Raw genomic sequence first — 17,599 nt, forward strand, 5'->3', positions numbered from 1 at the left:
CGGGGAGGGGGAAGGCATAAATATAAATAATGGTTAATACTGAATAGTAAACGAGTATACCCCAACCGCGTTCAAGGTCATAAGCGTACGAGACAGGGGGCAGGGGAAAGACAACTGCCCCCTAGTGTAGGAGCAAAACGTCAAATTTGGACAAAAATGATACAGATATTCGGGCAAAATGTGCTAACCTGATACCTATTTACAATGTATTTCCATCATTCTACCTCAAAATTAGTTGTAATCCATGTGAAAATGCGTAGTGATTCCTTTGCAGCCATACTATATGGGGCGGGCCGTAGCCCAGTGGTAAAGCGAACGCCTGATGCGCGGTTTAGCAAGACTCGAGTCCGTTCACATGACTAGAGTATATTGTTTTACATCATTTTGCCTTATGTTTGTCGCCGGTTACATTATATAAGACATGGAGGAAAAAGAAAAGTTTAACATGTGGAATGCTTATATACAACGGCATGATTTGGCATCTATGTTCAGCGCTGAAATTAAAATGCATAATGCTATTTTACTTTATTCCTTAGTCTCATTATCATCTGGTGTCGGGTACTCGGTCCGGGTCGAGTTTGACCCTCGAGTGCTCGAGTCCAATATTTTGGACTCGTGGAGGCGTTATTTTTCAGTATAGTTATAAGTGGCAGTTGGCAGTTCGATCGCTCCTCTGGACTGGATGCAAAGCCTCATCCATTCATTGTCCGCTAGGGGACGGCTACTAGGCCAATAGCTTGATTAGATGTTTATGTTTTGGGCTGACCTTCTAAAATGGTGTGTAATTCAATAGTATTAATATCCGTACTACGCAAGTAATTTAAATAACGTCCACCCCATATTTTGGCTTAAATGACAATTAATATATTTTTAATTTACTAATTTATTCCAATTTAAGTGTATGCCTTCAATCCAAATTGCCTCTTTCTGTCCTGGGCAGGAGAACTCGTGCCCAGGATGGACGTGCCTGAACATTCAGTGGATATGGGCACGTTAATAAGAGTTTTCCTTCCTTCGAGTTTAATCGACAGATAAACGCTCTGGATTAGCCAGGGTTTTGTACTGGGGTGGGGGAGGGGCACTCAAATTATGAGTGGGAGCACCAGCACTGTCGATAATTCATGTTATGGGGCGACAGGAAGATATAACGAGAGGGAGGTGTGATTGGGACGGTGAGGGGGTGGGGGGACACGTAAGTCCAAGTTCAAGTTGTATAACGTCTACATTCAGAGCAAGCTGTTATAGAGCACGCCTGTCATGGGCGCAAGTTCTGACTACTGCCAGATCTTCCGTACAGAGCCCCGTTTTACGAAGCGATCTTAGCGCTAATAACACCTGAAGTGTATTGCTACCTTATGCATTTAAGGTAGTACTAAACCAAATAACTTCCGGCTGGGTCAAAGTTCGAGGAGAAGTGAACAATACAAGTCCTGTGATTGGTTATAAATGTGAGTGTGTTGGTTGTAAAAAATAATAGTTTCATCTGGGTAAAAGAAATATACCATTTTATTTCATCTAATACCAATGTGTCAAGTAGCCTTGTGCTTGAAACATGTATGGGGTACCTGTAAAAAAAAGTACTCGGATTTTGTGCGGAACTAGGGAAGTCATAGACGCTACCCGTTATCTCAGAAACGAGCAGCTTGACCCCCAATTTTTTCTGATTCACTTTAAGTGTGAGGGGTGGTAGTATTTATATCCGTGGCGTTTATGTCGGTTGATAAGTTGCAGGTAGGAGTTTTAGCCACATGATTTTGTCATTTTATTTAATTAAACGATACTGGTTGATTAATTAGCCATCACTCGACCATGCAAGTTCACAATGACCTTGACCTTGACACTAATCTCTGTACATGGCTCTGAATGGAGTTTCAATCAAAGTTGGCACTGAAGAAAAGTTGGTTTTGGCCTATAATTCATATTGTAAAGATTTCAATAATTTCTTTTTACATGGTATTTGACTTGCCATATACAACTGCTCTTAAATATGGTATTATATAAAGGCAACCTGAACTAAGATTTTAATAGCAATTTATTTTTATATTAAAAATAGCATGTGCCAATAGTGTCTTTAGTTTCCATTAACATTGTTAATTTTTTATGTATGAAATTCTAAAAACTCAAATTTGTAAAGAACTTGATTTTTATTGTCATTTTGACATATTTATAGGGTGCTAAGTCATATTTTAGACAAATTTGTAGTTTTATGCAAAATTTAAAGTAAATTTGAAGAAAAACTTTACTAAAAACATAATTAAATTTGTTGTCACTATTATGCCTTCTGTTCTTTTTTGTACATAACAATAAGGTTGTTAAACATATACTTAGATCTCCAGATCATTTTTTTTCTTAATAATCACTTAGTTAGCTCTCATGAAAAGCATTTTGAGTTTATACTAGAGTCAGAACCAATTTTTTCAGATTTGATTATCTGCCTTGGATTAAGTTGATAATTTATTTTATTGTTAAAGCTGTATTACCTAATGTTACTAACTAAATAAAATGCTGGATTACAGATTGTAGGAATACATCTAATATACATATTGTATTCATGCAGATTAGAAAATAATGCAAGAAAATAGATGTTCGGGTAATTTTGTCATTTAAAAATACTTTTTTTCAGTAATTAATCAAAAATACATGTGTGAAAGCTGCATGATAATTTCAGATATCACAACTATTAAAACCTCCAACTACAGTAGTGTATAAATAAAATATAGTCAGAAATATTGGTTGCAGCCAATGGTTTTGATGGTTCATTATGAAAATCAGCATGGCCGATGGATTTGAAATTCCCACACCTGGTAACTTGAAGACACCCACACCCAGCATACAGGATTTCCTCCCAACACTAATGTTCAGGACATTAAGTCATTATTTCATACAGGTACAGTCATGTTTGTGTTTCCTTCCTCAGACAGTGTATTTTTTTAATACTGATATTTCTTTGATGTGCCTGTTAAGGTCTTCATAATCTAGGGGTCAATCAAGTGCATGTGTTTTAATGGAATTCTTTAAAGGGGTAGAGGTACTCTGACTATCTTTGTTGTCTCTACATATATACCTGAGTACACACACCCAACTGAAAGTAAATATCTTCAGGAGTTTCATTTTAAAACATTTTGTTGTTTAATATGACATATTGCGTTTGTAAAAAACTATATGCAATATATATGCTTTTTGAGGTGTACATTATATTAGGTTGCACTGTAGAAACAACAGTTTCAGTGAGGTTGTCAGTTTATGTCAGAATACACCAGATCCTGGTTGTCATAAAGACACATAGATGGACACTTTTTGAAAAATGTATGTTATCAGTATAGGTAGTACTAAACCAAATAACTTCCGGCTGGGTCAAAGTTCGAGGTGCACCGAACTTTTGATAGAGAAGTGAACACTACATGTCCTATGATTGGTTATAAATGTGAGTGTGTTGGTTGTAAAAAATAATAGTTTCATCTGGGTAAAAGAAATATGCAATTTTATTTCATCTAGTACCAATGTGTCAAGTAGCCTTGTGCTTGAAACATGTATGGGGTACCTGTAAAAAAAAGTACTCGAATTTTGTGCGGAACTAGGGAAGTCATAGACGCTACCCGTTATCTCAGAAATGAGCAGCTTGACCCTCAATTTTTTCCGATTCACTTTAAGTGTGAGGGGTGGTAGTATTTATATCCGTGACGTTTATGTCGGATGATACGTTGCAGGTAGGAGTTTTAGCCACATATGTTACTATTGTCGTCTATGGGATTTGATTTGGTAGTATACACCCGTAAGGTGATCTTAGCGCTAAGATCACCTAGAGTGTATTGCTACCTTATGCATTTAAGGTGATCTTAGCGCTAAGATCGCTTCGTAAAACAAGGCCCTGGGCCCCGTTTCACAAAGCAATCTTAGCGCTAAGATCACCTTAAGTGCATGTGTTGTCTGTGCAGTTACGGTGATCTTAGGACAGGAATCAATGTAAAGTGCTTGAGCCTAGACAAAACGTTAAAGGTGCAGACCCTAGTTTTAACTCGTAAGGACTAGACACTAAGTTTAGTTAATTTACAAACCTGCAACTCATTTGGATAAAGTTACAATAGAGTGAAAGAAGAGTCTGTGGCCTTAAAATGGGACATATCCCTAAAAACAGACTAGAACTCGAATCAATAAACCGCTACTTCAAAGACGCTCGTGCGTTTTTTTAAATATGAAAAATGCATTGTTTGGTACTACAAACACCGGGATGACCAGAAACACTTCGGCTCTACGGAAATGGATAGTCTAAAGAATACAATATAAGTAATGTTTGATTTCAGTGATCATAAAGGGCTCTAATTGTGAAACATCTGCTGCAGTGTTTAAAAACCTGGGTCTGTCCCTTGAAAGTATTGTTCAGGCTCGACCAGCACAGACCATCGTAGGAGATAACTCTAGTTATAACGATGGGTGGCGGGATTCAACATTAAGTTTGGAAAGCACTTCCTTAGTAAAAATAAAATTAAACCTTGGATGTCGTCATTGAATGTGCAGAACTTGTATCTGTATTTCTCCAGCAAGCGAAATGCATTCCGATTTCCAAAGTCTTCAAACTGCACAAGAACATTTTCCCCGTATCTACAAAAGAACAGCATAAAACTATTGCGTAAATAGAGGTATTAAAGGGACATTCCTGAGTTTGCTGCATTGTAAGCTGTTTCCGACTAATAAAATATTTCTACGATTAAACTTACATATTAAATATATTGTCTTGTTTAGGATACCAATGTCTGTATATATTCAATGTGTTTCTGGTCGTCTTAATATTTCTAAGAAGCCACAACTGGATTTTGTCTTCAAATAATTTCGTACGTACGAATTAAAAAAAAAAAATTAGGAAATAAAATGAAATTTAACCTAATACAAATATTAGAACGATCAGAAACATCAAGAAAAATATACTTGATGTGTAATTACAATCGTTAAAAAGTCTAGTTAGTCGATAACATCTTAAAAATTGCAGCAAACTCAGGAATGTCCCTTTAAAGTGTGTTTTGTTTAACGACACCACTAGAGCATATTTATTAATTATTCATCGGTTATTGGATGACAAACATTTGGTAGTAATAAAAAGTAGTCTTCAGAGGATACCGCTACAATTGTTCCATGATATTAGTAGAAAGGGATCTTTTATATGCACTTTTTAAAAACAATGGAACAGAACATACCATGGCCTTTGATATACCAGTCGCGGGGTACGGGTCGGGACCGACCGCGAATTAGGCGAGCGCTTTACCACTGGGCTACGTCCCGCCCCCCTGTTAAGTAAAGCGAAAACATATAAGGTTGGAAACACACTTTGGTGATAGCCAACCTTTATATTTTGTTCAGACTGAACAAAAAGGACATGGACTATACGATAAACGCTCATAATAACTGAATGCGGCGCGTGCGTGCGGTCCGGTTAAAAAAAATCGAAATACATTTGTTTCAGTGAGAGCGTCTAGACTGGATGTGTGCGGAACATCTACACAACGCATGCGGCCATCCGCAATGAAATGATCGTATGTGGTGCATATTCCCAAAACGCAAGCCGTAGACGCAACAGTCGGACCGCACGCCAGAGCCGGTTTAAAGATCCACGGGGCCTGTAGTACAAATAACAGCGGAGCCCCCTTCCCAGGATATATATTTTGCAAACCCTTCGGGGGAGAGGGGAAAAATGACCTGGAGAAAATAAATGTACACATCACCGCGGGTTTCCTTGAAGCGCAGGGCCTGTAGCACGTGTTACAAGTATTACTAGGATAAACCGTATCTGTCGCACGCAAGCGTCGCATACACGCTCTACATTCAGAGCAAGCTGTTGTAGTGCACGCCTGGTACTTATATTGAAAGGGACTTTTATAAGTCTGTTGCCACTGGTAACATGTTGTCGACTAACATATATGTTTTAATGCATATAATTACATATTAAATATAGTGTACATTGTTTCTGCATCAAATTATCAATGTCTGTATATTAAATGTGTTTCTGATCGCCCTAGTGTTTGCAATAGCTCAAACTTCGTTTTATCTCTTAATAGATATTTATTCGTAAGTACAAAATTGAGAGACCAGGCCCCGTGTTTATAAAACTTAAAGTCTAGACTTTAATAAAGTCCAGACTTTAACGTAATGCTATTTGAATGGCGTTGCCATGACGTTAAAGTCTGGACTTTATTAAAGTCTAGATTTTAAGGTTTATAACAACGGGGCCAGACCCAAGTTCAGTCAGCGAACGTTTCGCTAACGTTCGCTAACTATTTGATTGGTTCCCGACGTGGCTGACCAGAAACACATTGAACAATGAATATACAGACACTGATATTCTAAACAAAACAAAAAACTATATTTAGTGTGTGAATTTAGCCGTTAAACGATTTAATAAGTCTGAAATATATTACAATGGCAGCAAACACAGGACAGCCCATTGAATTTATAACCGCCACTGGAACTATTGGAACTTCTCTGTCTATAGCTGAGATACACGTTATTAAATAATTTAATTACAATTATTTTGTAATCAAATGCAGTCTGTGAACTATCTAAACCACATATAAAAGGAAAAATAATAACACAATTAGTATTCATTGAAACACTTCCAGGGCCGTAGCTAGCGGAAACAATTATAGAAACTTAAAGAAAATTATCTTCTTAACCGTTTACGGAGTTTTAGACTATTAACTACACAGCCCCCCCCCCCCCCCCACCCCCGTCCCCAAACAAACAATAAATCCTAGCTACGGCCCTGACTTCAAACTATTTTTAAATAGTGACCAAAACATTGCAAATAATCCGTCAAATACTGTGTATATATTTATTTATCTTAGAAACATGTTAATGCATACCATCAACTATTCTGAAAATAAACCTAGTCTCCTTAATTTATTTTGTTAAATAATAATTGTACTAGTCACTGTCTTCTTATTTTTTTAAAACAACATTATCTGACATTTGTGGTATCACATGGTGAATTTATACGATTTAAAGACATCTGGTTGGCTACTCCACAGGTGATAACCCTGATAACGACGAAGTCACGCCGACCAATGAAATGAACACTACCGAAACGGATTGTATTCTGAGGTATGAGTTAACTGTAAGTGCTAATGCGCTGTAAATAAGATATAGTTGACAGAAACGTTTACATTTATTTTAAACCTGGTTTTCGAAGATATGTAAGCAAAGGAATGTTAGAAAGTCCGTACGCTGGTTACCTTTTAACAACTTTGTTCATGAATTCTTCAACCAGCTGGTCGTAAGCCGGGCCTCGCTCTCTCTTCTGTCTCAAACCAATGTACATGGGATCTTTAAGCAATGTCTGAAAAAAAATAGAGAAATGTTGTACTTATGTCACATGATTTAAATTGTTGGAAAAACCCCACTATTTTAGCACATGCTTCTTTTTTCTTTTTTTCTTTTTTTTTTTGTATTACCTGTCACCGGCCTCGGTGGTGTTGTAGTTAAGCCATCGGACATAAGGCTGGTAGGTACTGGGTTCGCAGCCCGGTACCGGCTCCTACCCAGAGCGAGTTTTAACGACTCAATGGGTAGGTGTATTACCACTACACCCTCTTCTTTCTCACTAATCACTAACAACTAACCCATTGTCCTGGACAGACAGCCCAGATAGCTGAGGTATGTGCCCAGGACTACGTGCTTGAACCTCAAATGGATATAAGCACAAACATTAAATGAAATTAAATGAAATTACCTGTTTTCATTTAACGAAAGGACAACACGTTCCAAATTAATTGCATATTTCTTTGGTATTAATAAAAAATAAAAATAAAAATTTAAATCGTCTGTACAAAAAAATGTCCAAGCCTGTCTGTGTTTAGGAATTAAAATGATCAATGATTTTTGATATAAATACGTAACTGGAAACAAAGACAACCATAATGTTTTTAACACATTCCATGATGCCATTGGAGTGTTATATACAATTGTTGAACGGCTTGTGGGAACTGTTGTTTGTTTGTTCACTTGCTTGTTTGTTTTGTTTGTTTGTTTGTTTGTTTTGAGACAAAAATTGTGGGATGGTGCATATAAAAGATTCCTTTTCTGCTAATCGAAAAGAGTGGCCCATGAAGTGGCGACAGTGGGTTTCCTCCCTCAATATCTGTGTGGTCCTTGACAAATATGTCCGACGCCATATAATCGTAAATAAAATGTGTTTAATGCGTCGTTAAATAAAACATTTCCTTCGTTCCTATTCAGTCTTGGCGTGGGATACTAGTTTAGTGGCTAAAGCGCTCTTCTGGGATTGCACTGATATTTTATACAGAAAACAAAAGAGTATTTAATATGTAAGTTTAGTCATACAACATCTTTGTAAGGAAGGAGGCAGGAAGTAGCCTAATGGTAAAGGACAACAAATTCTGGATCTGAACAGTCTCTTTAATATGTGTACTTCGTTTCGTGAAGTAATCTTGATTGTTAAATGGAGTGTTGCTCCTGAACGCACGGACGGACGGACGCATGTATGTAACAGACGAAAGGACTGTGCCCGTTTTAACACTCCCTTCACACCCACCTCGTGAATCGCGATGCGAGGAATAATAAAAGAGCTGGGTGTTACTCCCGAAAGAGCTAACTTTCAAGAAGAAGTTTGTTTTGTTTAACGACACCACTAGAGCACATTGATTTATTAATCATCGGCTATTGGACGTCAAACATTTAGTAATTCAGACATATAGTCTTAGAGAGAAAACTCGCTGCATTTTTTTCTATTAGTAGCAAGGGATCTTTTATATGCACCATTCAACAGACAGGATAGCACATACCACGGCCTTTGATATACCAGTCGTGGTGCAATGGCTGGGACGAGAAAAAGACCATTGGGCCCACCGACGGGGATCGATCCTAGACCAACCGCGTATCAAGCGAGCGCTTTACCACTGGGCTACGTCTCGCCAACTTCCAAGAAGCGGGAGAGTACTGAATTTTAAGAATATACCTAGATGAGTTATTTCCCATCATATTAGATCTACTCTAGCTGTTAGTTTGCTAAATAAGGTCACAAACTCGTATGCAGGAATTTTTAAAAAGGGGGTGGTCTAGACTGTGGCGAGCGAAGTTTAGGGGGTAATGGTGGGGTCGAGTCATGCTTCTCCGGAAATTATAGCTTTATATAAAAAAAAATATATAACAAAAATATGCCTGAGGGAGGGGAATTAACACCCTGAACCACCACCCCCTGCACACGCGCCTGGTCATGGATATTAACTTAGTGCCGATCTACAAATAATTATTGGACTGCGCAGCCAAGGGAACGAAGGAAATGTTTTATTTAACGACGCACTCAATACATTTTATTTACGGTTATATGGCGTGAGACATATGGTGAAGGACCACACAGATATTGAGAGAGGAAACCCGCTGTCGCCACTTCATGGGCTACTCATCGTTCAGCAGCAAGGGATCTTTTATATGCAACATCTCACAGACAGGATAGTACATATCACGGCCTTTGTTACACCAGTTGTGGAGCACTGGTTCGAACGAGAAATAGCTAAATAAATGAAGTGGATCGGCAAACAGGCTGTAGGCCTATGTAAATGCCTCTCCACGATATAATTTGACATAATGCATTAACTGAAATAAATGATGAACATAGCCTGAACGGCGTGATTGAACCTTAATTGGATATAATCACGGAAATAAGTTGAAAGAAGAAGAAGAAGAAGCGCTAAGATCACCTTAAGGGCATAAGGTAGTTAAACACTTAGGGTGATCTTATCGCTAAGGTCGCTTCGTAAAACGGGGCCCAGAAGATGCATCAAACAAGACACCCAGACGTGTTATGTTCTATAATCACCTCGTTGTCTGTCCCGACATCCAGCATGATGGGGAGGCACTGGTCGGGATGGACCCCTGCGAGGGCGGTATACAGGGCCAGTTTGCCTACTGGGATTCCCATTCCATACGAGCCGAGGTCACCGAGTCCCAGAATCCGTTCTCCGTCGGTCACTACAATCGTCTGGAAAAGAAAAAGAAAGTCAAAATCTGTTAAGGCTCATACAGACTAGATGGGACACGTGCGAGCGGTCCAATTGTTGCGTCTCTTGCGTCCACGGCTTGCGTTTTGGGCAATATATATATATATATATATATATATATATATATATATATATATATATATATATATATAGTACGATTATTTCATTGCGGTTGCTATCGCCCGCTATCGATCCTGGTCGGACTGCTTCATGTGCTACCCTTGTACATGTCATCGCGGGTAACTCCCTCTCCCACGGTCCACTCATCTCATACCTTTTTTTGCCCTGAGCCCCGTTCCACAAACCGATCTTAGCGTTAAGTTCACCTTAAGTGCATATGTTATATCGCTTCGTGGAACGGGGCCAGGACGGAGGAGCCGGCGAAAGTCGACACCTGCGCCCATAACAGGCGTGTGCTACAACTTCTTGTTCTAAATGTGCTCGTTAAAACCTATAACCTGATCTGGAGCCTAATTCACTAAACTCTCGCAACTTTGCGATCTCGCAGTGCAATGCTAAAAGAGTTACAAAGAGGATGTTTTGTTGTCTAGCAGAGCCTATGAGACCTTTGTGAATTAGGCCCCAGACCTGATTGCAACTGGCCGCATACGTTTTTTGTAGACGCACCCAATCTAGACCCTCTCATTAAAACTAATGTTTGGGGTTTTTTTTAGCCGGACCGCACGCACGCGCGGCATTCAGTCTATATGAACCTTTAAATTTAGGCGCTGATTAACAGAGGCTTGGAGGGTCTGAAACCGGCCTCGGTGGCGCAGTGGTTAAGCCATCGGACTACAGGCTGGTAGGTACAGGGTTCGCAGCCTGGTAACGACTCCAGCCCACAGCGAGTTCTTAAGGGTCCAGTGGGTAAGGGTAAGGCCACTACACCATCTTCTCTCTCACTAACCACTAACCAACTAACAACTAACCCACTGTCCTGGACGGAGCCCAGATAGTTGGGATGTGTGCCCAGGACAGCATGCTTGAACCTTAATTGGATATAAGCATGAAAATAAGTTGAAAATGAAAGGAGGGTATGAAAAATAGACACGCAAAGAGAAATAATAAAACAAAGAAAATCTTTGTTTTGTTTAACGATACCACTAGAGCACATTGATATATTATTCATCGGCTATTGGACGTCAAACATTTGGTAGTTTTGACATAATATAGTCTTAGAAAGAAAACCTACTACATTTTTCCATTAGTAGCAAGGCATCTTTTAAATGCACCATCCCATAGACAGGATAGCACTTACCACGGCCTTTGATATACCAGTCGTGGGGCACTGGCTGGAGCGGGAATAAAAGAAAGAAAGAAAAGGAGTAAGATAAAGAGATACTGAGAGAACGAAAAAGAAGAAGAACAAATTACATACACACTGATGCCAGAGGGGAAACATCCATATCTCTATTGCGAGTAGGTTTTTGTAGCAGAGACGGATGTTAGCAACCCATATCGAGCCACCCCCACCAAACCCGTCCCACCTCTTCGGAGCTGCTGAAAATATTGTTATTGTTATTGGACTGCATGTAGGGCCTACTTTAACCAGTATTATTACAATAAACGAAAAAAAAAAACCCGCAAAATTTCAGTTCTCAAACTATTTCGGGTGCTTCCACCGTATATCTTTGGTCAAAAACAAGAGGAAAAACACCATACAGTAAACTGTTTTACGTTTCTCCTAATACCATAATCTTGAATGAAAAATACATTATTTTAAATGGGTTTGGGCTTTTTATTTATGACATAAATTAAAGCGAATGGGATTTTTTTTTTTTTTTTTTTTTTTTTTTTTTAAACAATTAGATTTACGCACTATCCAAAACTACGTACGCCACTTTTGCAAAAAAAAAAAAAAATAATAATAATAACAAAAAAAAAAAAAAAATGTTCTTTTTTTTGGAGCTGGGGGGGGGGGGTGGGGGGGGGAGGGGTGTTTATTATTTTATTTAATGTCTCGAACGAAAACACTATCACTAGTGTTAGTGGGTTTTAGTGGGCGGTGTAATTTGTGCAGAATGTATGTTTGGGTTTTTTGTCTACAATTTACGCACACAAACCCACCCAAACGTACTTTTATACTGGACGCGTATGTACATGAACAGATGAATATACTTTATAGGTACTCATTTAATGTGACCTTGAACACAGCACACAATGGGTGTGTATATATATATATTCCTTTTGTGTCAGTTTTGAATGGATCAAGAAATCTGTTGATCCGTTACTTTCTCCGCGTATTGCAATCATAAAATGTCTACAAATTTGTTATTCACCATGTGGCTTGTGGCGGGATGTAGCATAGGTTGCATTGTACCAAAGAAAAAAATGTTTTGTTTAACGACACCACTAGAGCACACTGATTTATTAATCATCGGATGTCAAACATTTGGTAATTTTTACATATAGTCTTAGAGAGGAAATCCGCTACATTTTTCCATTAGTTGCAAGGGATCTTTTATATGCACTATCGCATTGACAGCAAAGCACATACCACAGCCTTTGATATATCAGTTGTGGTGCACTGGCTGGAACGAGAAACAGTCCACTGAGCCCACCGACGGGGATCTATCCTAGATCGACAGCGCGTCAAGCGAGCGCTTTACTACTAGGCTACGCCCCGCCCCTGTAGCAAAGAAGAAAGTTCTGTATCACACTTGGGGGTGCAGCGTGAAATATTTACGGAGTCTCTGACAATCATTGGTAGTAACTGGTTGGTTGTACAAATAAAGTAAAATGTGTTTTGTCACAGGAGCACATTGATTAACTAATCCTCGGCTATTGGATGTCAAACATTTGGTAATTCTAACATTTAGTCATCAGAGAAAACCCTCTACATTTTCCCTAATGCAGCAAGGGATCTTTTATATGTACTTTCTCACAGACAGGAAAAAACATACCACGGCTTTTGACGAGTTGTCGTGCACTGGTTGGAACGAGAAAAAATAATAATCAGTTGAATGGATCAGTCGAGGTGGTTATTTGTACAAATACTGCCAATAAATAAATATACTTTTTAATTGTTATACAGTTGTTATGCAATATACACAAGAGTTAAAACCTCGTGCAGGGTATCCCTAAAAATCGAACTGCGAGGGCTGTTAATAAAAACATTAAAAACGTGTGTTAAATAGTATGCATCCCCCTATTTTCTTGCAGGTGGATTAAATGTGAGGTGCCACACTTTTTTTGTTCTGGCTGCGTGTGATGATACGCTGCTTATATTAGTTTTATAATTATTATACACATTTTATTTTTGCCAAAAAATATACATTTTGTAGGCATACATACATATTTATATATAAAATAATATAATGTGCACACTGCGGGGAATGGTATGTAGCATCGGGTTACAATTGATAAAATTCTATAGTAAATGGGTAATGCATGCATAGCAATAATATACAATAATAACATATGTCGTGTATCAATGTTGTCTGTTCTATGCGTGGTAGCAGTGTTCAAATATTTACACAATTTAATTAGCCGTTTTGAATTGTCGCTGGACAGTAGTTGCGTTAATTTAAATGTTGATGGTTTATTGTAATAAAAAGGTTTAATATATTTATCTCTTATGTTACTGAAGAAAGGACACACTAGAACAAAGTGATATTCGTCTTCTGCTACATTCATATTGCACAGACGACAAATTCTATTATTCCTGTCAATATTGTGGTATCTGCCCGTTTCTATAAAGAGATTATGGGAAGATAATCTATATTTACTTAAAATATGTTTGTATTTCAAGGCAATAGGTTTCTGCAGATAAGGTTGTAAGCAATAATTATTAACAACGAATTTGTATAACAGACATTTTGGAGAATTGTTGAATACAGCATACATAGATTGGATAAATTGATCAGTCATTCTCTGTTTGAATAGTGATATAAATGTATTGCGATTTTCTACATTTTGATTATACCATATGTGACCAAAACCATTAGTGAGAAGCAGGTCTCTTATTTGACTAATCCAGTTAACAGAACGTGGTTTTCTTATGCACTCGTCATATAGGGTGTTATAACACTCTTTCAAAATACAATTATCTGTATTCAAAAATGTATCCAATATTTAACCATACGGATGTTCCTACTTATGTACAAAGGTGATCTACCTAATTCAAAATAGACCATTATATTAGTAGTGCTCCTTTTCACGCCTAAAATACGTTTACAGAATTGTAAATGTAGGATCTCGTGACTATTTGCTTTGTTAAAACCCCAAACTTCACAGCCATAATTTAAAATACTACTAACATATGTATCAAACAGTGATAGTAATGTTTCTGCATTTAAGAAATAGTTACTAGTTTTACCAAATAGAGCAGCCATAGCTTTTCTACCTTGGTTGCATATTACCTTTTGAGCGGTTGTCACGGGGATCCTATAATACCCGTAACTGAATAAAACACGATTATCCAAATATCTCTCCTAACTGTATATCTATTAGATCTCTCTGTATCAGGCAGTCCAATACCCGAGTGGCTCGTCTCTAGGTATATCAGAGATAAGATCTTATATAGTATGTGTAATATAGCACGTTTAGTTCACTAGAAAACACAACAAAACAAAATACACTTTGGAATCTGTATAAATACTACGCTGACAAATGTACTGCCGCAGTAGTTATTTAACAACAACAATATAATAACAACCCAGAACTAATCACTTAATTAGTTAATCACTAGGTGTCTAGTTTACACAATATTCTAATCACTTCACCGTGACACAACACCCACACACGTGTGATAATTGAGAAACGCTTCCAGGGGAACTTAATTAATAAAGGAATTACAACTCTATTCCTAACTGGTTAATTTTTAATTAACCTGTAACTACTCATTCAGTAACCTTGTAATACAGAATTAATACTGGTACCTATCACAATAAAGACAATAACCTACAGTTTACCTAGGTCCTCTAGGATGACTGGCTAAGCTTTAATAATTTTAGACAGTGAAGCCTACAATTTACTTCGTCAGTTTACCGGAAACACTGTCTAAATAATATTGGTATAATACAGTATTAAAATATTTAAAGTCACATCAATCACATCAAGGTTATACAACAGAGCAGAAATAATATTTACCAAGTCCAAACGGACGCATTCCCTGGAAGCCTTCCAATATGTTTCTCCTCGATATATCTAAAATCCTAGCTATTTATTATAAAAATCCGAATATCGCCTGGGGGTACAAGGCGGTACCGAATACCTACAAGTGATATTTCCACAACGACCAAGACGGAATATTTTTCTTAGATGGTCAGACTAGCTGTCGCCAATCGCTAGAAAAACAAGGTCGTAAAACAGAACTCGCGGAGGTATTACGTAACTACTGGCATGGCCTCCGCACCTGGTCTGGGTGTGTATTGGGAACAGCTTGACCACCGTCGCGCGGAGGTATTACGTAACAAAGTGCCCACCTAGTCTAAGTGCATATTGGGACTGCACACGGCCCTCTAAAACAATTAATATCGCCACAGGCGAAACAAAATAAGAGCATGTTCCGTCACAGCGGTATTAAATTTTCCATTATAATGAAGACAGACCCCAAGATAGTTAAAACTGTCAACAATTTCTAAATCGGTTTCGTGGTATGTCCACCTTTCTTCAGGTTTCACATTTCCACCTTTTCTGAATACTACAATTTTACTTTTATTAATATTTACTTTTAAATTCCATTTGTTTGAGTATATATACAAAATGTCTGACATACTCTGCAATTCAGGCGCACTTTCGGAAAACAATACTGTATCATCGGCATACATCAGTAGACAAAGATGAAGCATATTTAACTGGTATAGTAGGTCGGTGGAATTTAACAGTTCCATTTCTAGATCGTTAACAAATAAAGAAAACAAGAATGGCGAAAGAGCTTCTCCTTGAATTAGACCGGATTTATACTAGAAGGATTCAGATATATTTCCCTGATATTTCACACATGATTTTATTTGACCATACATTGATTTTACAACATTTACAAGCCTACTATTTAATCCTAATTTATACATTTTTACCACAATGCCGTATGCTCAACTGTATCAAATGCTTTACTAAAGTCAATGAAAGCACAATAGTCTTTTCTTACTGCCAAGCGTAATAGTTATAAGACTCTGCAGAGCAAAAATAGCGTCAACTGTGCTAAAACCGGGCTTAAACCCAAACTGTGTATCAGATATAATATTGTAGGTTGAACTCACATTCAATAATCTATTATTTAAAATTGTGAACAATTTTAATAAGTGGCTCATGAGCGTGATACCTCTATAATTATTTACATCGTTTTTATCACCCATTTTAAACACAGGAATAATTGTTCCATTGCACCAATTTTCTGGAAAGATGCCAGAGTCTAAAATAACATTAAAAAGTGTACATAGTATAGGCAGCATTATATCTTTACATTCAGCGAAAAACTCATATAATAGGCCATCAATGCCGGGGCTTTTGTTACGCTTAGCTTTGCTTAACACATACAAGATCTCATTTTCGGTAATACGCTTATCTAATTCTTCGTATAAGGCTTGATTATCTTGATTAGTGCAATCGTTAGTCCCTTGTGTATCATCGTTTTGTGTAGAACAAGCGAGGTTTTTAAAGTGATTCATAAATGTGTCTATTGTTATATCACAGTTATGGTCTTTTTTAGATTTACTAAATTTTTTGTAAAATGCTTTAGGTTACCTGCATTAGGTAAGATGAACGCAGTTTCTTTTGTAACACTTTGTACTTATTTTTAGCATCTGATAGTTTGAATCTATTTAAAGGGCTACGGTTGTAATTGAATAGCTTTGTGCATTCCTCATTGAACCAAGGCTTGTGTCCACGGACGATACCGCGTTTGTTAGTGTGTAATGAGCAGTTGTTACCTATTCGAGTTTCGCGCTTACATGTCTCGTCAAATATATCATGTAACACCCCTGTTAGATTATTTACACACTCATTAAAGGGACATTCCTGAGTTTGCTGTCATTTTAAAGATGTTATCGACTAACAGAAACTTTTTAACGATTGTAAAATGCATATCAAATATATTTTTCTGCATAAAATATTAGTGGTTGTATATTAAAAGTGTTTCTGATCGTTCTAATATTAGTACTAGGTTAAATTTCATTTTATTTCCTAAACAATATTTTTTCGTACCTACTAAATTATAAGAAGACAAAATCCAGTTTGGGCTTCTTACAAATATTAAGATGACCAGAAACACACTGAATATACAGACACTGATATTCTAAACAAGAAAATATATATAACATGTAAGTTTAATCGTAGAAATATGTTATCAGTCGCATACATCTTACAATGCAGCAAACTCAGGAATGTCCCTTTAACAGAAGTCTTTTTAAGAATAAGGTCGTCAATACAAGCACTTCATTCTTCTTGTTTAGACATAGTATTGTTAAGTGTTGTTTCTTTTTTATCATCATTCCACTCATATACATATACTCTTCAAAAAAAGAAACGCAAAAGGGTACAAATGGGTTATAACTCCGATTTTATGTTTCCTACCGGTTCATGCTTTGTGAATATAAGGTCATTGCATGTCCCAAACACATTCCCACGGTTACATTCGATAAAACGCAGCTACT

General features: G+C 37.4%; 1 protein-coding gene across 1 annotated transcript in view; it reads right to left on the minus strand.

Moving 5' to 3' along the window:
* The window catches only part of LOC121370545 (NADP-dependent malic enzyme-like), a 106,979-nt gene that overhangs the window by 64,888 nt on the left and 24,492 nt on the right, over nucleotides 1-17,599 (minus strand). The window contains exons 5-7 of the mRNA XM_041495848.1: nucleotides 9,824-9,985; nucleotides 7,221-7,324; nucleotides 4,490-4,599 (exon numbers count right to left, since the gene is read on the minus strand). Of these exons, the coding sequence (XP_041351782.1) occupies nucleotides 4,490-4,599; nucleotides 7,221-7,324; nucleotides 9,824-9,985 (376 nt within the window). The remainder of the gene's footprint in view (nucleotides 1-4,489; nucleotides 4,600-7,220; nucleotides 7,325-9,823; nucleotides 9,986-17,599) is intronic.

Source organism: Gigantopelta aegis, chromosome 4 (assembly GCF_016097555.1).
Source record: "Gigantopelta aegis isolate Gae_Host chromosome 4, Gae_host_genome, whole genome shotgun sequence".
NCBI lineage: Eukaryota > Metazoa > Mollusca > Gastropoda > Neomphalida > Peltospiridae > Gigantopelta > Gigantopelta aegis.